Source organism: Taudactylus pleione, unplaced genomic scaffold (genome assembly GCF_031769625.1).
Source record: "Taudactylus pleione unplaced genomic scaffold, aTauple2 ptg000937l, whole genome shotgun sequence".
Classification (NCBI taxonomy): Eukaryota; Metazoa; Chordata; class Amphibia; order Anura; family Myobatrachidae; genus Taudactylus; species Taudactylus pleione.
Genome location: NW_028285338.1, coordinates 1,749,841 through 1,774,994, shown reverse-complemented (window position 1 = coordinate 1,774,994; position 25,154 = coordinate 1,749,841). Strand labels below are relative to the sequence as shown.

Genomic DNA, 25,154 nt, shown 5'->3' with positions numbered 1-25,154 from the left:
TGGAGAAGATGATGTTCATCAAAATGAATTATCAGCTCTTCCAGGGAGACCAGCCTCCAGAAGGTACAGAGGGACCTGTGGTGGTGGATTCAAGTGGGGACGAGTTAATACTTTGTGAGGATGAGGATGTACACACTGAAGAGGGTGAGGAATCGGTGGATGAGGAGGATGAGGATGACATCTTGCCTCCGTAGAGCCAGTTTGTGCAGGGACACATTAATTGCCAGCTTGTTTTGTGGGGGCCCAAACGAACCAATCATTTCAGCCACAGTTGTGTGGCAGACCCTGGCGCTGAAATGATTGATTTGTTAAAGTGTGCATGTCCTGTTTATACAACATAAGGGTGGGTGGGAGGGCCCAAGGACAATTCCATCTTGCACCTCTTTTTTTTCTTTGCATTATGTACAGTTTGGGGCCTAGTTTTTCTAACTACCATCCTGTCTGCCACTGCAGTGTCACTCCTAGATGGGTCACGTGTTTGTGCCGCCCACTCGTGTCGCTTAACATAGTCATCCAGCTACCTCAGTGCAACCTTTTGGCCATAAAAACACTATTGTGAGGTGTGAGGTGTTCAGAATAGACTGGAAATGAGTGGAAATTAAGGTTATTGAGGTTAATAATAGCATAGGAGCAGAAAAACCTACAAATTCTGTGATTTTAGCTGTTTCTATGCTTTTTTTCAAAAAAATACAGATCCAAAACACAAAACCCAGAACCCAAAACAAGGAAGGGTGGTTTTGGCAAAACCAATCCAGATCCAAAACACGAAGAAAGATCCAGATCCAAAACCAAAACACAAAACACGAAAAGTGGCCGGTGCACACCCCTAACATATATACAGTAGGTGATAGATCATACATACATACATATATACAGTAGGTGATATATCATACATACATACAGTAGGTGACAGATAATACATACATACATACAGTAGGTGACAGATAATACATACATACATACATACAGTAGGTGATAGATCATACATACATACAGTAGGTGATATATCATACATACATACAGTAGGTGACAGATAATACATACATACATACAGTAGGTGATATATCATACATACATCAAGTAGGTGATATATCATACATACATACATACAGTAGGTGACAGATAATACATACATACATACAGTAGGTGACAGATCATACATACATACAGTAGGTGATAGATCATACATACATACAGTAGGTGACAGATAATTCATACATACATACAGTAGGTGATAGATCATACATACATACAGTAGGTGATAGATCATACATACATACAGTAGGTGACAGATAATACATACATACATACAGTAGGTGATAGATCATACATACGTACATACAGTAGGTGACATATCATACATATATACAGTAGGTGATATATCATACATACATACATACATACAGTAGGTGACAGATAATACATACATACATACATACATACATACAGTAGGTGATAGATCATACATACATACATACATACATACAGTAGGTGATAGATCATACATACATACAGTAGGTGATAGATCATACATACATACATACACATACATACAGTAGGTGACAGATTATACATACATACATACAGTAGGTGACAGATAATACATACATACATACAGTAGGTGACAGATAATACATACATACATACATACATACATACATACATACAGTAGGTGACAGATTATACATACATACATACAGTAGGTGACAGATAATACATACATAGTCGGTGATATATCATACATACATACATACATACATACAGTAGGTGACAGATTATACATACATACATACAGTAGGTGACAGATAATACATACATACATACATACATACAGTAGGTGACAGATAATACATACATACAGTAGGTGACAGATTATACATATATACATACAGTAGGTGACAGATAATACATACATACTGTAGGTGATATATCATACATACATACATACACATACATACAGTAGGTGACAGATAATACATACATACATACATACATACAGTAGGTGACAGATAATATATATATATCCTGATTCCTGACATACATTGATTGTTGTAATATAGTAGCTGCCCTCCCAGCTCAGCTCTGACACTATACGTTTCTCCAGCCTGTTTCCCACATCTCAGTATATAGGTGCACGATAATCAGTATATAGGTGCAGGGTAATCAGTATATAGGTGCACGATAATCAGTATATAGGTGCACGGTAATCAGTATATAGGTGCACGATAATCAGTATATAGGTGCAGGGTAATCGGGGTTGCCAAAATGACGTGTCATCGGCCTCCCCTGCTGCGGAGATAGAGGGGTCGGCATCCGCGGACATGCTTGCCTGCCTTTCCGGGGGTTGGGAGCAGCATCCGATTTTAGAGAGTCTCTTGGCCGCATCAGGAGAGCAGGCACGTATGGCTCAGGGCTTTCTCCCTCACACCCAGAGGTGTCACCTCAACATGGGAAAATGAGAAGTTTTATAACGTCAAACCCATCAGCGCTTTTCAGAGAGCTCACAGTTCAGCTCCTGGCCTGCAGGTAGGATGTGTGCAGAGATGGACCAGGGGTCAGGAGATGTGACCAGCCTGCCATCTGCGCACCTTGCTCTACAGATAAAGTCCAATGACAGATATGCAGCCAAAGCTTACACTCCCCCTGGAGCCATCTATGGCTGCTGTGGGTGTGCCTGCTGGAGCATGGCATCTCTCAGCCATGCCTTAGCCCACTGGCGGAGGACACCTCAGTCCATGCGCCGAGATCAGCAAATCCCAGGCCCCAGACGCCAGAAATCAGGGAACAGTGTGGAGTAACTCAGGCTTAACTCTGATCACCCCCCGAGGTCTCACAGCCACGCATCGGTCTGTACCCACATACTCTCTAAGTTGTCTATTATTATTATAATCTTTTATTTTTATGGCGCCATAAGGGATCCGCTCCATCTTATAAATGAGCACAACAAGAAAACAGTGACTTACAGTACAATACAATGCAGGACAAGGACATGGTATATACAGTACAATACAATGCAGGACAAGGACGCGGTATATACAGTACAATACAATGCAGGACAAGGACGCGGTATATACAGTACAATACAATGCAGGACACGGTATATACAGTACAATACAATGCAGGACAAGGACGCAGTATATACAGTACAATGCAATGCAGGACACGGTATATACAGTACAATACAATGCAGGACAAGGACATGGTATATACAGTACAATACAATGCAGGACAAGGACACGGTATATACAGTACAATACAATGCAGGACAAGGACATGGTATATACAGTACAATACAATGCAGGACAAGGATGCGGTATATACAGTACAATACAATGCAGGACAAGGACATGGTATATACAGTACAATACAATGCAGGACAAGGACATGGTATATACAGTACAATACAATGCAGGACAAGGACATGGTATATACAGTACAATACAATGCAGGACAAGGATGCGGTATATACACAGTACAATACAATGCAGGACAAGGATGCGGTATATACACAGTACAATACAATACAGGATGTGGTATATACAGTACAATACAATGCAGGACAAGGACATGGTATATACAGTACAATACAATGCAGGACAAGGACACGGTATATACAGTACAATACAATGCAGGACAAGGACACGGTTTATACAGTACAATACAATGCAGGACAAGGACATGGTATATACAGTACAATACAATGCAGGACAAGGACACGGTTTATACAGTACAATACAATGCAGGACAAGGACATGGTATATACAGTACAATACAATGCAGGACAAGGACATGGTATATACAGTACAATACAATGCAGGACAAGGACATGGTATATACAGTACAATACAATGCAGGACAAGGACATGGTATATACAGTACAATACAATGCAGGACAAGGACATGGTATATACAGTACAATACAATGCAGGACAAGGATGTGGAATATACACATTGCTGCATCCGTGATTATTACACTCAAATAAGGAGCAGGGTGGTAGCAACTAAGCGTTAGGTTCTGTAGGTGGTATAAGATAGTGTAAGTAAGGGGAGGAGAAGCTCATGAAGGAATAGGGCCCTGCTCGTGAGATCTTACATTCCAAAGGGAAGGGACAGACAGACAGGCGTTGCAAGGAACATGGGCAAGTGAGTTAGCATGAGAGCTGGATAGCTCATATTATACTGTAGCTATTATCTTCTAGAATAAGCTAGTAAAATGTTAAGTAGAATCTGATTGGTTGTTATGGGCAACATCTCCATTTCTAAAACCTCTCACTTTAGTAAATATACCCCAACATTCCTCTATAATATAGGAGTATTGACACAATGTTCCTGTACAATAATATAAGGGAGCAGACAACATTTCTCTACAATATATGACAATGTAGGAGAACTGAGACAACGTTCCTGTACAATGTAAGAGAACTGACACCATAATCCTGTGCAATGTAAGGTAACAGTCACAACATTTCTGTACAATGTACTGTAAGAGAACTTTCACAATGTTTCTATACAATGCATGAGAACTGAAATGATGTTCGTGTACAAAGTAGAAGAACTGACACAACATTCATGTACAATGTAAGAGAATAGATACCAAATCCCTGTACAAAGTATGAAAACTGAAAACATTTCTGTATAAATGTAACACAACTGATACAATGGTGTTCCCGTACAATGTAAGAGAACTGTCAGCCCTACTGTACAATGTAGGATAACATAACAATACATTCCTGTACATTGTATGGGAACAAACACAACATTTCTGTACAATGTAGGAGAACTGCCACAACGTTCCTTTACAATGTAGGAGAACTGACACAACGTTTCTGTACAATGTAGGAGAATATGACACAATATTCCTGTACAATGTAGAAGAACATGACACAATGTTCCTGTACAATGAGGAGAACTGACACAACATTCCTGCACAATGTAGGAGAACTGACACAATGTTCCTGTACAATGTAGGAGAACTGACACAACATTCCTGTACAATGTAGGAAAACTGACACATTGTTCCTGTGCAATGTAGGAGAACTGACACAACATTCCTGCACAATGTAGGAGAACTGACACAACATTCCTGTACAATGTAGGAGAACTGGCACAACGTTTCTTTATAATGTAGGAGAACTGACACAACTTTCCTGTACAATGTAGGAGAACTGATACAACGTTCCTGCACAATGTACAGTAGGAGAACTCAAACAACATTGCTGTACAATGTAGGAGAACTTACACAATGTTCCTGTACAATGTCGGAAAACTGACACAACATTCCTATACAATGTAGGAGAACTGACACAATGTTCTTGTACAATGTAGGAGAACTTACACAATGTTCCTGTACAATGTAGGAGAACTTACACAATATTCCTGTACAATGTAGGAGAACTGACACAATGTTCCTGTACAATGTAGGAGAACTGACACAATATTCCTGTACAATGTAGGAGAACTGACACAATGTTCCTGTACAATGTAGGAGAACTGACACAACGTTCCTGTACAATGTAGGAGAACTGACACAACGTTCCTTTACAATGTAGGAGAACTGACACAACATTCCTATACAATGTAGGAGAACTGACACAACATTACTGCACAATGTAGGAGAACTGACACAATGTTCCTGCACAATGTAGGAGAATTCTAACAACGTTACTGTGCAATGTAGGAGAACTGACACAATGTTCCTGTACAATGTAGGAGAACTGACACAACATTCCTGTACAATTTAGGAGAAGTGACAAAACATTCCTATACATTGTAGGAGAACTGACACAACGTTCCTGTACAATGTAGGAGAACTGACACAACATTCCTATACAATGTAGGAGAACTGACACAACATTCCTGCACAATTTAGGAGAACTGACACAACGTTTCTTTATAATGTAGGAGAACTGACACAACATTCCTGTACAATGTAGGAGAACTGACACAATGTTCCTGTACAATGTAGGAGAACTGACACAACGTTCCTGTACAATGTAGGAGAACTGACACAACGTTCCTTTACAATGTAGGAGAACTGACACAACATTCCTATACAATGTAGGAGAACTGACACAACATTACTGCACAATGTAGGAGAACTGACACAATGTTCCTGCACAATGTAGGAGAATTCTAACAACGTTACTGTGCAATGTAGGAGAACTGACACAATGTTCCTGTACAATGTAGGAGAACTGACACAACATTCCTGTACAATTTAGGAGAGTGACACAACGTTCCTTTACAATGTAGGAGAACTGACAAAACATTCCTATACATTGTAGGAGAACTGACACAACGTTCCTGTACAATGTAGGAGAACTGGCACAATGTTCCTGTACAATGTAAGAGAACTGACACAACATTTCTTTACAATGTAGGAGAACTGACACAACATTCCTATACAATGTAGGAGAACTGACACAACATTCCTGCACAATGTAGGAGAACTGAAACAACATTCCTGTACAATGTAGGAGAATTGACACAACGTTCCTTTACAATGTAGGAGAACTGACACAATGTTCCTTTACAATGTTCGTGCACAATGTACAGTAGAAAAACTCAAACAACATTCCTGTACAATGTAGGAGAACTTACACAATGTTCCTGTACAATGTAGGAGAACTGACACAATGTTCCTGCACAATGTAGGAGAATTCTAACAACGTTCCTGTACAATGTAGGAGAACTGACACAATGTTCCTGTACAATGTAGGAGAACTGACACAATGTTCCTGTACAATGTAGGAGAACTGACACAATGTTCCTGTACAATGTAGGAGAACTGACACAACGTTCCTTTACAATGTTCGTGCACAATGTACAGTAGAAAAACTCAAACAACATTCCCGTACAATGTAGGAGAACTTACACAATGTTCCTGTACAATGTAGGAGAACTTACACAATGTTCCTGTACAATGTAGGAGAACTGGCACAATGTTCCTGTACAATATAGGAGAACTGACACAATGTTCCTGCACAATGTAGGAGAACTGACACAATATTCCTGTACAATGTAGGAGAACCACGGCCGTAGCTATGGTAGTACGGCCGGTGCCATCGCACAGGGCACCACAGGTCAGGGGGCGCTGTTTGAGCCTGTCAAATTTCATTTTATTATCATTCTTGCTTGTAGCTTCCTCTTATTTCACAGCCTCTCCTGGCCTCAGCTATCTCTTCCCTGGCCCTTCCTGATGAAGCCATGGCCCTTTTTTGGGTGCATTATGTCCCTTTGAAAAATGAGAGGGGCACCAATGCTCTTTTTGGCACAGGGCACCAAAAAGTCTAGTTACGGCTCAGAGGAAAACTGATGCTACGTTCCTGTACAATGTAGGAAAACTGACACAATGTTACTTCCTGTACAATGTAGGAGAACTGACACAACATTCCTGTACAATGTAGGAGAACTGACACAACATTCCTGTACAATGTAGGAGAACTGACACAACATTCCTGTACAATGTAGGAGAACTGACACAACATTCCTGTACAATGTAGGAGAACTGACACAACATTCCTGTACAATGTAGGAGAACTGGCACAACGTTACTTCCTGTACAATGTAGGAGAACTGACACAACATTCCTGTACAATGTAAGAGAACAATGTTCCCGTACAATGGTGATTGGTTGGTGGTACAGTAATACTCACAGATAAGCTGCAGGATATCCCGACAAATACAACCTTCTTCTTCCCTTCACAGACCTGGAGAACAGTAGGTACAACCACTGGTGTAAATGAAGTACTAAAGAAACTATTTGCATAAGAAGTGAGTTAAGACCATAGATAAATACTGAAGACATGACAGATGACATAACAGTCCACAGTTTTAGCCATAACATATTAGAGTTGGAGGACTTCCTGATGAAGCATGAAAGATTAGTATAAGAGCTCTGAGGGTTCACTTTCTGCTTATACAGTGGTTTATGGAGTTTGCAATGACACTGACTTATAACACAGACAAGATCTGACTTCCTAGTAAATATTAATTGTATTTATATATTTGAGCACCACTCACTGAAGGGTGTTTTGTAGCAGAGATGTGCTGGGGGCAGAGTTATGCAGTGTGGAGGGAAGGTGACATGTGCTGGGGGCAGAGTTATGCAGTGTGGAGGGAAGGTGACATGTGCTGGGGGCAGAGTTATGCAGTGTGGAGGGAAGGTGACATGTGCTGGGGGCAGAGTTATGCAGTGTGGAGGGAAGGTGACATGTGATGGGGCAGAGTTATGCAGTGTGGAGGGAAGGTGACGTGCTGGGGGCAGAGTTATGCAGTGTGGAGGGAAGGTGACATGTGATGGGGCAGAGTTATGCAGTGTGGAGGGAAGGTGACATGTGCTGGGGGCAGAGTTATGCAGTGTGGAGGGAAGGTGACGTGCTGGGGGCAGAGTTATGCAGTGTGGAGGGAAGGTGACATGTGATGGGGCAGAGTTATGCAGTGTGGAGGGAAGGTGACATGTGCTGGGGGCAGAGTTATGCAGTGTGGAGGGAAGGTGACGTGTGCTGGGGGCAGAGTTATGCAGTGTGGAGGGAAGGTGACGTGTGCTGGGGGCAGAGTTATGCAGTGTGGAGGGAAGGTGACATGTGCTGGGGGCAGAGTTATGCAGTGTGGAGGGAAGGTGACATGTGCTGGGGGCAGAGTTATGCAGTGTGGAGGGAAGGTGACATGTGCTGGGGGCAGAGTTATGCAGTGTGGAGGGAAGGTGACATGTGATGGGGCAGAGTTATGCAGTGTGGAGGGAAGGTGACGTGCTGGGGGCAGAGTTATGCAGTGTGGAGGGAAGGTGACATGTGATGGGGCAGAGTTATGCAGTGTGGAGGGAAGGTGACATGTGCTGGGGGCAGAGTTATGCAGTGTGGAGGGAAGGTGACGTGCTGGGGGCAGAGTTATGCAGTGTGGAGGGAAGGTGACATGTGATGGGGCAGAGTTATGCAGTGTGGAGGGAAGGTGACATGTGCTGGGGGCAGAGTTATGCAGTGTGGAGGGAAGGTGACGTGTGCTGGGGGCAGAGTTATGCAGTGTGGAGGGAAGGTGACGTGTGCTGGGGGCAGAGTTATGCAGTGTGGAGGGAAGGTGACATGTGCTGGGGGCAGAGTTATGCAGTGTGGAGGGAAGGTGACATGTGCTGGGGCAGAGTTATGCAGTGTGGAGGGAAAGTGACATGTGCTGGGGGCAGAATAATGCAGTGTGGAGGGAAGGTGACATGTGCTGGGGGCAGAGTTATGCAGTGTGGAGGGAAGGTGACATGTGCTGGGGGCAGAGTTATGCAGTGTGGAGGGAAGGTGACATGTGCTGGGGGCAGAGTTATGCAGTGTGGAGGGAAGGTGACATGTGCTGGGGGCAGAGTTATGCAGTGTGGAGGGAAGGTGACATGTGATGGGGCAGAGTTATGCAGTGTGGAGGGAAGGTGACATGTGCTGGGGGCAGAGTTATGCAGTGTGGAGGGAAGGTGACGTGTGCTGGGGGCAGAGTTATGCAGTGTGGAGGGAAGGTGACGTGTGCTGGGGGCAGAGTTATGCAGTGTGGAGGGAAGGTGACATGTGCTGGGGCAGAGTTATGCAGTGTGGAGGGAAGGTGACATGTGATGGGGCAGAGTTATGCAGTGTGGAGGGAAGGTGACATGTGCTGGGGGCAGAGTTATGCAGTGTGGAGGGAAGGTGACATGTGCTGGGGCAGAGTTATGCAGTGTGGAGGGAAGGTGACATGTGCTGGGGGCAGAGTTATGCAGTGTGGAGGGAAGGTGACGTGTGCTGGGGGCAGAGTTATGCAGTGTGGAGGGAAGGTGACATGTGCTGGGGCAGAGTTATGCAGTGTGGAAGGAAGGTGACATGTGCTGGGGCAGAGTTATGCAGTGTGGAGGGAAGGTGACATGTGATGGGGCAGAGTTATGCAGTGTGGAGGGAAGGTGACTTGTGCTGGGGGCAGAGTTATGCAGTGTGGAGGGAAGGTGACATGTGCTGGGGGCAGAGTTATGCAGTGTGGAGGGAAGGTGACATGTGCTGGGGGCAGAGTTATGCAGTGTGGAGGGAAGGTGACATGTGCTGGGGGCAGAGTTATACAGTGTGGAGGGAAGGTGACATGTGCTGGGGGCAGAGTTATGCAGTGTGGAGGGAAGGTGACATGTGCTGGGGGCAGAGTTATGCAGTGTGGAGGGAAGGTGACATGTGCTCGGGGCAGAGTTATGCAGTGTGGAGGGAAGGTGACATGTGCTGGGGGCAGAGTTATGCAGTGTGGAGGGAAGGTGACATGTGCTGGGGGCAGAGTTATGCAGTGTGGAGGGAAGGTGACATGTGCTGGGGGCAGAGTTATGCAGTGTGGAGGGAAGGTGACATGTGCTGGGGCAGAGTTATGCAGTGTGGAGGGAAGGTGACGTGTGCTGGGGGCAGAGTTATGCAGTGTGGAGGGAAGGTGACGTGTGCTGGGGGCAGAGTTATGCAGTGTGGAGGGAAGGTGACGTGTGCTGGGGGCAGAGTTATGCAGTGTGAAGGGAAGGTGACGTGTGCTGGGGGCAGAGTTATACAGTGTGGAGGGAAGGTTACGTGTGCTGGGGGCAGAGTTATGCAGTGTGGAGGGAAGGTGACATGTGCTGGGGGCAGAGTTATACAGTGTGGAGGGAAGGTGACATGTGCTGGGGGCAGAGTTATACAGTGTGGAGGGAAGGTGACATGTGCTGGGGGCAGAGTTATACAGTGTGGAGGGAAGGTTACGTGTGCTGGGGGCAGGGTTATGCAGTGTGGAGGGAAGGTGACATGTGCTGGGGGCAGAGTTATACAGTGTGGAGGGAAGGTGACATGTGCTGGGGGCAGAGTTATACAGTGTGGAGGGAAGGTGACATGTGCTGGGGGCAGAGTTATGCAGCGTGGAGGGAAGGTGACATGTGCTGGGGGCAGAGTTATACAGCGTGGAGGGAAGGTGACATGTTCTGGGGGCAGAGTTATGCAGCGTGGAGGGAAGGAGACATGTGCTGGGGGCAGAGTTATGCAGTGTGGAGGGAAGGTGACGTGTGCTGGGGGCAGAGGGATACAGTGTGGAGGGATGTTGTGCAGATTATCGCTCCTATAAGGTAAGCCATACATGAGCCTGAATGATGCGGTATTATGAGGGATAATGGTACAGCAGGGTTGGCATTATGCTGGTCTGTGGTTGTACTTTGATCTGACGTTTGCAATTTTTGCCCAGGCTCATCCTCAGAGTCTTCTGCCACAAGGTGCACTTTGCAGAGGAGACTCTTGAGGCCTGAGTGTGGGCAGCACAGAGCATCTAAGCTGATGTAAAACCAATAATCTGCCAGTGCTTCAGGTGCCTTTCATACAGTATAGTAAGTGATGGTACAGTATATAGGAGGGTTATTTATTGTGTGTATTATTATTATTATTATTATTACCAGTTATTTATATAGCGCACACATTTTCCGCATCGCTTTGCAGAGAATATTTGGCCCTTCACATCAGTCCCTGCCCCAGTGGAGCTTACACTCTATAATCCCTATCACACACACACACACACACATACACACATACACACTAGGGGTAATTTTTGTTAGGAGCCAATTAACCTACCAGTATATTTTTGGAGTGTGGGAGAAAACCGGAGTACCCGGAGGAAACCCACGCAAGCACAGGGAGAATATACAAACTCCACACAGTTAGGGCCGTAGTGGGTATCGAACCAACGACCTCAGTGCTGTGAGGCAGTAACGCTACCATTACACCATCTGTGCTGCCCATCTACTGTTTGTTTTTCGGGTAACCCCCCGCACCCCCGGAAGGGTAGGCATTTCTACCGCATTCTGCCCACTTCCTAGTGAAGTGGGCAGAATTAGGAGAATACCCGCGGCAATCGCGGGTCTCCGTGAAGGGGGTGGGGCTTAAGCTGTGATTTTGCATGAATCACAGCATTTGGCCCCGCCCCCTATGTAAATTGTGCCCAATCGCGGCAATTTTACCACTAGGGGCTGGGCTTAATGACGCGAATCATCAAGCCCCGCCCCCGTCGGCCCCCTGCTGCTTCTCTTACCCGGGCTTCTCCCGGGAAGAGAATATTAAAGGTAGGCAACCCTGCTTTATACATACAGTATAGTAAGTGATGGTACAGTATATAGGAGGGTTAGTTATTGTGTGTACTGTTTATATAATGCCGATGTACACCTCTATATAATATGTTAGTGCTTTATACATACAGTATAGTAAGTGATGGTACAGTACATAGGAGGGTTATTTATTGTGTGTACTATTTATATAATGCCGATGTACTGTACACCTCTATATAATATGTTAGTGCTTTATACATACAGTATAGTAAATGATGGTACAGTATATAGGAGGGTTAGTTATTGTGTGTTCTGTTTTTTTATATAATGCCGATGTACTGTACACCTATATATAATATGTTAGTGCTTTATACATACAGTATAGTAAATGATTGTACAGTATATAGGAGGGTTAGTTATTGTGTGTACTGTTTATATAATGCCGATGTACTGTACACCTATATATAATATGTTAGTGCTTTATACATACAGTATAGTAAGTGATGGTACAGTACATAGGAGGGTTAGTTATTGTGTGTACTGTTTATATAATGCCGATGTACTGTACACCTCTATATAATATGTTAGTGCTTTATACATACAGTATAGTAAGTGATGGTACAGTATATAGGAGGGTTAGTTATTGTGTGTTCTGTTTATATAATGCCGATGTACATCTCTATATAATATGTTAGTGCTTTATACATACAGTATAGTAAATGATGGTACAGTACATAGGAGGGTTAGTTATTGTGTGTACTGTTTATATAATGCCGATGTACTGTACACCTCTATATAATATGTTAGTGCTTTATACATACAGTATAGTAAGTGATGGTACAGTATATAGGAGGGTTAGTTATTGTGTGTTCTGTTTATATAATGCCGATGTACATCTCTATATAATATGTTAGTGCTTTATACATACAGTATAGTAAGTGATGGTACAGTATATAGGAGGGTTAGTTATTGTGTGTTCTGTTTATATAATGCCGATGTACATCTCTATATAATATGTTAGTGCTTTATACATACAGTATAGTAAATGATGGTACAGTATATAGGAGGGTTAGTTATTGTGTGTTCTGTTTATATAATGCCGATGTACACCTCTATATAATATGTTAGTGCTTTATACATACAGTATAGTAAGTGATGGTACAGTACATAGGAGGGTTAGTTATTGTGTGTACTGTTTATATAATGCCGATGTACTGTACACCTCTATATAATATGTTAGTGCTTTATACATACAGTATAGTAAATTATAGTACAGTACATAGGAGGGTTAGTTATTGTGTGTACAGTTTATATAATGCCGATGTACTGTACACCTCTATATAATATGTTAGTGCTTTATACATACAGTATAGTAAGTGATGGTACAGTATATAGGAGGGTTAGTTATTGTGTGTACTGTTTATATAATGCCGATGTACACCTCTATATAATATGTTAGTGCTTTATACATACAGTATAGTAAGTGATGGTACAGTACATAGGAGGGTTAGTTATTGTGTGTACTATTTATATAATGCCGATGTACTGTACACCTCTATATAATATGTTAGTGCTTTATACATACAGTATAGTAAGTGATGGTACAGTACATAGGAGGGTTACTTATTGTGTGTACTGTTTATATAATGCCGATGTACTGTACACCTCTATATAATATGTTAGTGCTTTATACATACAGTATAGTAAATGATGGTACAGTATATAGGAGGGTTAGTTATTGTGTGTACTGTTTATATAATGCCGATGTACTGTACACCTGTATATAATATGTTAGTGCTTTATACATACAGTATAGTAAATGATGGTACAGTATATAGGAGGGTTATTTATTGTGTGTACTATTTGTTTATATAATGCCGATGTACTGTACACCTATATATAATATGTTAGTGCTTTATACATACAGTATAGTAAGAGATGGTACAGTATATAGGAGGGTTAGTTATTGTGTGTACTATTTATATAATGCCGATGTACTGTACACCTATATATAATATGTTAGTGCTTTATACATACAGTATAGTAAATGATGGTACAGTATATAGGAGGGTTATTTATTGTGTGTACTATTTGTTTATATAATGCCGATGTACTGTACACCTCTATATAATATGTTAGTGCTTTATACATACAGTATAGTAAGTGATGGTACAGTACATAGGAGGGTTATTTATTGTGTGTACTATTTATATAATGCCGATGTACTGTACACATCTATATAATATGTTAGTGCTTTATACATACAGTAAAGTAAATGATGGTACAGTACATAGGAGGGTTATTTATTGTGTGTACTGTTTATATAATGCCGATGTACACCTCTATATAATATGTTAGTGCTTTATACATACAGTATAGTAAATGATAGTACAGTACATAGGAGGGTTAGTTATTGTGTGTACTGTTTATATAATGCCGATGTACACCTATATATAATATGTTAGTGCTTTATACATACAGTATAGTAAATGATGGTACAGTACATAGGAGGGTTAGTTATTGTGTGTACTGTTTATATAATGCCGATGTACTGTACACCTCTATATAATATGTTAGTGCTTTATACATACAGTATAGTAAGTGATGGTACAGTACATAGGAGGGTTAGTTATTGTGTGTACTATTTGTTTATATAATGCCGATGTACTGTACACCTCTATATAATATGTTAGTGCTTTATACATACAGTATAGTAAATGATGGTACAGTATATAGGAGGGTTATTTATTGTGTGTACTGTTTATATAATGCCGATGTACACCTCTATATAATATGTTAGTGCTTTATACATACAGTATAGTAAGTGATGGTACAGTACATAGGAGGGTTAGTTATTGTGTGTACTATTTGTTTATATAATGCCGATGTACTGTACACCTCTATATAATATGTTAGTGCTTTATACATACAGTATAGTAAGAGATGGTACAGTATATAGGAGGGTTAGTTATTGTGTGTACTATTTGTATAATGCCGATGTACTGTACACCTATATATAATATGTTAGTGCTTTATACATACAGTATAGTAAATGATGGTACAGTATATAGGAGGGTTAGTTATTGTGTGTACTGTTTATATAATGCCGATGTACTGTACACCTCTATATAATATGTTAGTGCTTTATACATACAGTATAGTAAGTGATGGTACAGTATATAGGAGGGTTAGTTATTGTGTGTACTGTTTATATAATGCCGATGTACACCTCTATATAATATGTTAGTGCTTTATACATACAGTATAGTAAATGATGGTACAGTATATAGGAGGGTTAGTTATTGTGTGTACTGTTTATATAATGCCGATGTACTGTACACCTCTATATAATATGTTAGTGCTTTATACATACAGTATAGTAAGTGATGGTACAGTATATAGGAGGGTTAGTTATTGTGTGTACTGTTTATATAATGCCGATGTACACCTCTATATAATATGTTAGTGCTTTATACATACAGTATAGTAAATGATGGTACAGTATATAGGAGGGTTAGTTATTGTGTGTACTGTTTATATAATGCCGATGTACTGTACACCTCTATATAATATGTTAGTGCTTTATACATACAGTATAGTAAGTGATGGGACAGTATATAGGAGGGTTAGTTATTGTGTGTACTGTTTATATAATGCCGATTAGGGGTGAGCGGGTTCGGATTTCTGAAATCCGAACCCCCCCGAGCCCCCCCGATCCGAGTCCGATCCGAGTCAGGCTCGACTTTTCCCGCCTGACTCGGATCTGAAATCGAGGCAAAACGTCATCTTCCCGCCTTCCGAGTCTCGCGGGTTTTGGATCCTATATAAGGTACACACGTCGGCGCCATTTTCTCACTCGGCTGTGGACAGTGAAGAGGGAGGGTGGGAGTTAGGGCTGTGTAGTGTAGTGTAGTGTAGTGCTGCTGTTGTCCACTACTTCAAAGTCCATAGGGGCTGGCTGTGTTGTGCTGTGCTGCTGTTGTTAATAGGGGCTGTGTCCACTACTTCAAAGTCCATAGGGGCTGGCTGGACTGTGTTGTGCAGTCAGTTCTCCATAGGGGCTGTGTCCACTCCAAAGTCCTGTGCAGTGTCCCAGTCCTAAAGGAGTGCTGTAGTGTTGTCCAGGGGGTGCTCTGTCCATCAGGGGTGCTCCCCCCAAGTGCTAAAAAAATAATATATTTTCTGTGTTTGTGAATTGTGTGCGCAGTAGCCGCACGTGCATCAACAAAGTAGTGCCAAGCGTGCGCCTGTGTCATAAGTAAAGGGCCGGCTGGCTTGACCGTTAAGGGTGCTGTAACCCCCGAAAGTACACTCCAGTCCAAACCAAAAAAAAAATTATTTTCTGTGTTTGTGAATTGTGTGCGCAGTAGCCGCACGTGCATCAACAAAGTAGTGCCAAGCGTGCGCCTGTGTCATAAGTAAAGGGCCGGCTGGCTTGACCGTTAAGGGTGCTGTAACCCCCGAAAGTACACTCCAGTCCAAACCAAAAAAAAAATTATTTTCTGTGTTTGTGAATTGTGTGCGCAGTAGCCGCACGTGCATCAACAAAGTAGTGCCAAGCGTGCGCCTGTGTCATAAGTAAAGGGCCGGCTGGCTTGACCGTTAAGGGTGCTGTAACCCCCGAAAGTACACTCCAGTCCAAACCAAAAAAAATATTATTTTCTGTGTTTGTGAATTGTGTGCGCAGTAGTCGCACGTGCATCAACAAAGTAGTGCCAAGCGTGCGCCTGTGTCATAAGTAAAGGGCCGGCTGGCTTGACCGTTAAGGGTGCTGTAACCCCCGAAAGTACACTCCAGTCCAAACCAAAAAAAAAATTATTTTCTGTGTTTGTGAATTGTGTGCGCAGTAGCCGCACGTGCATCAACAAAGTAGTGCCAAGCGTGCGCCTGTGTCATAAGTAAAGGGCCGGCTGGCTTGACCGTTAAGGGTGCTGTAACCCCCGAAAGTACACTCCAGTCCAAACCAAAAAAAATATTATTTTCTGTGTTTGTGAATTGTGTGCGCAGTAGTCGCACGTGCATCAACAAAGTAGTGCCAAGCGTGCGCCTGTGTCATAAGTAAAGGGCCGGCTGGCTTGACCGTTAAAGGGTGCTGTAACCCCCAAGTACACTCCAGTCCAAACCAAAAAAAAAATTATTTTCTGTGTTTGTGAATTGTGTGCGCAGTAGCCGCACGTGCATCAACAAAGTAGTGCCAAGCGTGCGCCTGTGTCATAAGTAAAGGGACGGCTGGCTTGACCGTTAAGGGTGCTGTAACCCCCGAAAGTACACTCCAGTCCAAACCAAAAAAAAAATTATTTTCTGTGTTTGTGAATTGTGTGCGCAGTAGCCGCACGTGCATCAACAAAGTAGTGCCAAGCGTGCGCCTGTGTCATAAGTAAAGGGCCGGCTGGCTTGACCGTTAAGGGTGCTGTAACCCCCGAAAGTACACTCCAGTCCAAACCAAAAAAAAAATTATTTTCTGTGTTTGTGAATTGTGTGCGCAGTAGCCACACGTGCATCAACAAAGTAGTGCCAAGCGTGCGCCTGTGTCATAAGTAAAGGGCCGGCTGGCTTGACCGTTAAGGGTGCTGTAACCCCCGAAAGTACACTCCAGTCCAAACCAAAAAAAAAATTATTTTCTGTGTTTGTGAATTGTGTGCGCAGTAGCCGCACGTGCATCAACAAAGTAGTGCCAAGCGTGCGCCTGTGTCATAAGTAAAGGGCCGGCTGGCTTGACCGTTAAAGGGTGCTGTAACCCCCGAAAGTACACTCCAGTCCAAACCAAAAAAAAAATTATTTTCTGTGTTTGTGAATTGTGTGCGCAGTAGCCGCACGTGCATCAACAAAGTAGTGCCAAGCGTGCGCCTGTGTCATAAGTAAAGGGCCGGCTGGCTTGACCGTTAAGGGTGCTGTAACCCCCGAAAGTACACTCCAGTCCAAACCAAAAAAAAATTTTTTTCTGTGTTTGTGAATTGTGTGCGCAGTAGCCGCACGTGCATCAACAAAGTAGTGCCAAGCGTGCGCCTGTGTCATAAGTAAAGGGCCGGCTGGCTTGACCGTTAAAGGGTGCTGTAACCCCCAAAGTACACTCCAGTCCGAACCAAAAAAAAATTTATTTTCTGTGTTTAGCCGCACGTATATATCAAATCGATATAACATAAATGGAGGACCAAACTTTCTCCGATAAAAATAAAATAGAGAAAGATCAAGAACCACTTCCTCCTAGTGCTGAAGCTGCTGCCACTAGTCATGACATAGACGATAACATGCCATCAACGTCGTCTGCCAAGGCCGATGCCCAATGTCATAGTAGAGGGCACATACAATCCCAAATGGCAAAGTTCAGGAAAATGACCTTGAAAAAGACATTTAAATCAGCTGAAGAGAAACGTAAACTTGCCAATATGCCATTTACGACACGGAGTGGCAAGGAACGGCTAAGGTCGATCCCTAGTATGTTCATGACTAGTGGTTCAGCTTCACATGACGATGGAAGCACTCCTCCCACTAAAAAAATCAAAAGAGTTAAGCTGGCAAAAGCACAGCGAAGAACTGTGCTTTCTAAGAAGATATCACAAATCCCCAAAGAGAGTCCAAGTGTGGTGGTGGTTGCGATGCCTGACCTTCCCAGCACTGGACGGGAAGAGGTGGCTCTTTCCACCATTTGCACGCCCCCTGCAAGTGCTGAAAGGAGCACCCACAGTCCACTTGCTGATATGCAAATTGAAGATGTCACTGTTGAAGTACAACAGGATGAGGATACTGGTGTAGCTGGCGCTGAGGAGGAAGTTGGCGAGGAGGATTCTGATGGTGATGTGGTTTGTTTAAATCAGGCTCCGGGGGAGACAGTTGTTGTCCGTGGGATGAAAAAGCCCATCACGGTCATGCCTGGGCAGAAGACCAAACATTCCACCTCTTTGGTCTGGCAATATTTCTATCCAAATCCGGACAACAACTGTCTTGCCATATGTACCATATGTAAAGGTGAAATAAGTAGGGGTAGGGACGTCAACCACCTAGGAACATCCTCCCTTATACGGCACCTGCAGCGCGTTCATAAAAAGTTACTGTCAAGTTCAGAAACTTTGGCTCAGACCGTAAGCAGTCCAGGGACACCTAAATCCCGTTGTCCTGTTGTATCCAAGCGCCTGCAAACCACACCGTCAACTCCCTCCTCGTCAATTTCCTCCTTAGTCAGGATCGGAAGTAGTCCTGCAGGCCATATCACTGGCATGACTGACTCTCCTATCCGGGATTCCTCCGGAGGATCCTGCATTGCTACGCCTACTGCTGCCGCTGCTGCTGTTGCTGCTGCTGCTGGGAGTCGTTCATCATCCCAGAGAGGAAGTAGGAACACCACTACTTTTACTAAACAATTGACCCTCCAACAGTCCTTAGCGAGGAGGATGAAGTACGACAGCAGTCATCCTGAAGCAAAACGTATAACTGAGGCCTTGACTGCTATGTTGGTGTTAGACGTGCGTCCGGTATCCGCCATTAGTGCAGTGGGATTTAGACAATTGATGGAGGTAGTGTGTCCCCGGTTCCAAATCCCGTCTAGATTCCACTTCACTAGGCAGGCGATACCGAGACTGTACAGAAACGTCAGAAAAAGTGTCCTCAGTGTCCTGAAAAATGCCGTTGTACACAATGTCCACTTAACCACGGACATGTGGACAAGTGGAACAGGGCAGACTAAGGACTATATGACTGTGACAGCCCACTGGGTAGATGTATCACCTTACGCAGCAACAGCAGCAGCGTCACCAGTAGCAGCATCTCAGAAACGCCAGCTCGTTACAAGGCAGGCTACGCTGTGTATCACCGGTTTCAGTAAGAGGCACACCGCCGACAACCTCTTAGAGAAACTGAGGGAAATCATCGCCCAGTGGCTTACCCCACTTAGACTCTCCTGGGGATTTGTGATATCTGACAACGCCACCAATATTGTGCGGGCATTACATCTGGGCAAATTCCAGCACGTCCCATGTTTTGCTCACACAATAAACTTGGTGGTGCAGAATTTTCTGAAAAGCGACAGGGGCGTGCAGGAGACGCTTTGGGTGGCCCGAAAAATTTCTGGCCACTTTCGCCATTCAGCGACTGCGTGCCGAAGACTGGAGCGCCAGCAAACACTCTTGAACCTGCCCCGCCATCACCTGAAGCAAGAGGTTGTGACGCGGTGGAACTCAACCCTCTATATGCTTCAGAGGATGGAGGAGCAGCAAAAGGCCATACAAGCCTATACATCCACCTATGACATAGGCAAAGGAGGGGGTATGCACCTGACTCAAGCGCAGTGGAGAATGATTTCCGTGTTGTGCAAGGTTCTTCAGCCCTTCGAACTTGCCACACGTGAAGTCAGTTCAGACACTGCCAGCTTGAGTCAGGTCATTCCCCTCATCAGGCTTTTGCAGAAGCAGCTGGAGAAAGTGAAGGAGGAGCTAAGACGGAGCGATTCCGCTCGGCATGTGGGACTTGTGGATGAAGCCCTTCATTCGCTTTGCCAGGATTCCAGGGTGGTCAATCTGTTGAAATCAGACCACTACATTTTGGCCACCGTGCTCGATCCTAGGTTTAAAGCCTATGTGGTGTCTCTCTTTCCGGCCGACACAAGCCTGCAGAGGTGCAAAGACCTGCTGGTGAACACACTGTCAGCTGAAGCGGAACGTGACACGTCAACGGCTCCTTCTTCATTTTCTCCCGCAACTGGGGCTGCCAGGAAAAAACTTAGGTATCCTAAGCAACCCGCTGGCGGTGATGCAGGGCAGGCAGGACCAAGTTTGGACATCTGGTCCGGACTGAAGGACCTGGCAACAATTTCTGACATGTCTACTGTCACTGCATATGATACTGTCACCATTGACAGAATGGTGGAGGATTACATCGGTGACAGCATCCAAGTAGGCATGTCAGACAGTCCATACCTGTACTGGCAGGAAAAAGAGGCAATTTGGAGGCCCCTGTACAAACTGGCTCTATTTTACCTGAGTTGCCCCCCCTCCAGTGTGTACTCCGAAAGAGTGTTTAGTGCAGCCGGGAACCTTGTCAGCGAAAGGCGTAGGAGGTTGCTTCCACAGAATGTGGAGAAGATGATGTTCATCAAAATGAATTATCAGCTCTTCCAGGGAGACCAGCCTCCAGAAGGTACAGAGGGACCTGTGGTGGTGGATTCAAGTGGGGACGAGTTAATACTTTGTGAGGATGAGGATGTACACACTGAAGAGGGTGAGGAATCGGTGGATGAGGAGGATGAGGATGACATCTTGCCTCCGTAGAGCCAGTTTGTGCAGGGACACATTAATTGCCAGCTTGTTTTGTGGGGGCCCAAACGAACCAATCATTTCAGCCACAGTTGTGTGGCAGACCCTGGCGCTGAAATGATTGATTTGTTAAAGTGTGCATGTCCTGTTTATACAACATAAGGGTGGGTGGGAGGGCCCAAGGACAATTCCATCTTGCACCTCTTTTTTTCTTTGCATTATGTACAGTTTGGGGCCTAGTTTTCTAACTGCCATCCTGCCTGCCACTGCAGTGTCACTCCTAGATGGGTCACGTGTTTGTGCCGCCCACTCGTGTCGCTTAGCATAGTCATCCAGCTACCTCGGTGCAACCTTTTGGACATAAAAACACTATTGTGAGGTGTGAGGTGTTCAGAATAGACTGGAAATGAGTGGAAATTAAGGTTATTGAGGTTAATAATAGCATAGGAGCAGAAAAACCTACAAATTCTGTGATTTTAGCTGTTTTTATGCTTTTTTTCAAAAAAATACAGATCCAAAACACAAAACCCAGAACCCAAAACACGGAAGGGTGGTTTTGGCAAAACCAATCCAGATCCAAAACACGAAGAAAGATCCAGATCCAAAACCAAAACACAAAACACGAAAAGTGGCCGGTGCACACCCCTAATGCCGATGTACACCTGTATATAATATGTTAGTGCTTTATACATACAGTATAGTAAGTGATGGTACAGTACATAGGAGGGTTAGTTATTGTGTGTACTGTTTATATAATGCCGATGTACACCTCTATATAATATGTTAGTGCTTTATACATACAGTATAGTAAGTGATGGTACAGTACATAGGAGGGTTAGTTATTGTGTGTACTGTTTATATAATGCCGATGTACTGTACACCTGTATATAATATGTTAGTGCTTTATACATACAGTATAGTAAATGATAGTACAGTACATAGGAGGGTTAGTTATTGTGTGTACTGTTTATATAATGCTGATGTACACCTCTATATAATATGTTAGTGCTTTATACATACAGTATAGTAAATGATTGTACAGTATATAGGAGGGTTAGTTATTGTGTGTACTGTTTATATAATGCTGATGTACTGTACACCTCTATATATAATATGTTAGTGCTTTATACATACAGTATAGTAAATGATTGTACAGTATATAGGAGGGTTAGTTATTGTGTGTACTGTTTATATAATGCCGATGTACTGTACACCTATATATAATATGTTAGTGCTTTATACATACAGTATAGTAAGTGATGGTACAGTACATAGGAGGGTTAGTTATTGTGTGTACTGTTTATATAATGCCGATGTACTGTACACCTCTATATAATATGTTAGTGCTTTATACATACAGTATAGTAAATGATAGTACAGTACATAGGAGGGTTAGTTATTGTGTGTACTGTTTATATAATGCTGATGTACACCTCTATATAATATGTTAGTGCTTTATACATACAGTATAGTAAATGATTGTACAGTATATAGGAGGGTTAGTTATTGTGTGTACTGTTTATATAATGCTGATGTACTGTACACCTCTATATATAATATGTTAGTGCTTTATACATACAGTATAGTAAATGATTGTACAGTATATAGGAGGGTTAGTTATTGTGTGTACTGTTTATATAATGCCGATGTACTGTACACCTATATATAATATGTTAGTGCTTTATACATACAGTATAGTAAGTGATGGTACAGTACATAGGAGGGTTAGTTATTGTGTGTACTGTTTATATAATGCCGATGTACACCTCTATATAATATGTTAGTGCTTTATACATACAGTATAGTAAATGATAGTACAGTACATAGGAGGGTTAGTTATTGTGTGTACTGTTTATATAATGCTGATGTACACCTCTATATAATATGTTAGTGCTTTATACATACAGTATAGTAAATGATTGTACAGTACATAGGAGGGTTAGTTATTGTGTGTACTGTTTATATAATTCCGATGTACACCTCTATATAATATGTTAGTGCTTTATACATACAGTATAGTAAATGATTGTACAGTATATAGGAGGGTTAGTTATTGTGTGTACTGTTTATATAATGCCGATGTACTGTACACCTCTATATAATATGTTAGTGCTTTATACATACAGTATAGTAAGTGATGGTACAGTATATAGGAGGGTTATTTATTGTGTGTACTGTTTTTTTATATAATGCCGATGTACACCTCTATATAATATGTTAGTGCTTTATACATACAGTATAGTAAATGATGGTACAGTACATAGGAGGGTTATTTATTGTGTGTACTGTTTATATAATGCCGATGTACACCTCTATATAATATGTTAGTGCTTTATACATACAGTATAGTAAATGATGGTACAGTACATAGGAGGGTTAGTTATTGTTAGGGGTGTGCACCGGCCCCTTTTCGTGTTTTGTGTTTTGGTTTTGGATCTGGATCTTTCTTCGTGTTTTGGATCTGGATTGGTTTTGCCAAAACCACACTTCCGAGTTTTGGGTTCTGGGTTTTGTGTTTTGGATCTGTATTTTTTTTTAAAAAGCATAAAAACAGCTAAAATCACAGAATGTGTTGGTTTTTCTGCTCCTATGCTATTATTAACCTCAATAACCTTAATTTCCACTAACTTCCAGTCTATACCGAACACCTCACATCTCAGAATAGTGTTTTTATGTCCAAAAGGTTGCACCGAGGTAGCTGGATGACTATGCTAAGCGACACGAGTGGGCGTCACAAACACGTGACCCATCTAGGAGTGATACTGCAGTGGCAGACAGGATGGCAGTTTGAAAAACTAGGCACCAAACTGTACATAATGCAAAGAAAAAAAAGAGGTGCAAGATGGAATTGTCAATGGGCCCTCCCACCCACCCTTATGTTGTATAAACAGGACATGCACACTTTAACAATGCAATCATTTCAGCGCCAGGGTCTGCCACACAACTGTGGCTAAAATGATTGGTTCGTTTGGGTCCCCACAAAACAAGCTGGCAATTAATCTGTCCCTGCACAAACTGGCTCTACGGAGGCAAGATGTCGTCCTCATCCTCCTCATCCACCGATTCCTCACCCTCTTCAGTGTTGTGTACATCCTCATCCTCACAGAGTATTAACTCGTCCCCACTGGAATCCACTACCACAGGTCCCCCTGTACGTTCTGGAGGCTGGTCTCCCTGGAAAAGTTGATAATTAATTTTGATGAACATCATCTTCTCCACATTTTGTGGAAGCATCCTCCTACGCCTTTCGCTGACAAGGTTCCCAGCTGCACTAAACACTCTTTCGGAGTACACACTGGAGGGGGGGCAACTCAGGTAAAATAGAGCCAGTTTGTACAGGGGCCTCCAAATTGCCTCTTTTTCCTGCCAGTACAGGTATGGACTGTCTGACATGCCTACTTGGATGCTATCACCGATGTAATCCTCCACCATTCTGTCAATGGTGACAGTATCATATGTAGTGACAGTAGACATGTCAGAAATTGTTGCCAGGTCCTTCAGTCCGGACCAGATGTCCAAACTTGGTCCTGCCTGCCCTGCATCACCGCCAGCGGGTTGCTTAGGATAGCTAAGTTTTTTCCTGGCAGCCCCAGTTGCGGGAGAAAATGAAGAAGGAGCTGTTGACGTGTCACGTTCCGCTTCAGCTGACAGTGTGTTCACCAGCAGGTCTTTGCACCTCTGCAGGCTTGTGTCGGCCGGAAAGAGAGACACCACATATGCTTTAAACCTAGGATCGAGCACGGTGGCCAAAATGTAGTGGTCTGATTTCAACAGATTGACCACCCTGGAATCCTGGCAAAGCGAATGAAGGGCTTCATCCACAAGTCCCACATGCCGAGCGGAATCGCTCCATCTTAGCTCCTCCTTCACTTTCTCCA

At 43.1% G+C, this 25,154-nt stretch overlaps 1 protein-coding gene across 1 annotated transcript in view; it reads right to left on the bottom strand.

Annotated features, from left to right (window-relative positions):
• Positions 1–25,154, bottom strand: part of GCKR (glucokinase regulator) — a 154,393-nt gene that overhangs the window by 94,498 nt on the left and 34,741 nt on the right. The window contains exon 8 of the mRNA XM_088459812.1: positions 7,656–7,709. Within this exon, the coding sequence (XP_088315938.1) occupies positions 7,656–7,709 (54 nt within the window). The remainder of the gene's footprint in view (positions 1–7,655; positions 7,710–25,154) is intronic.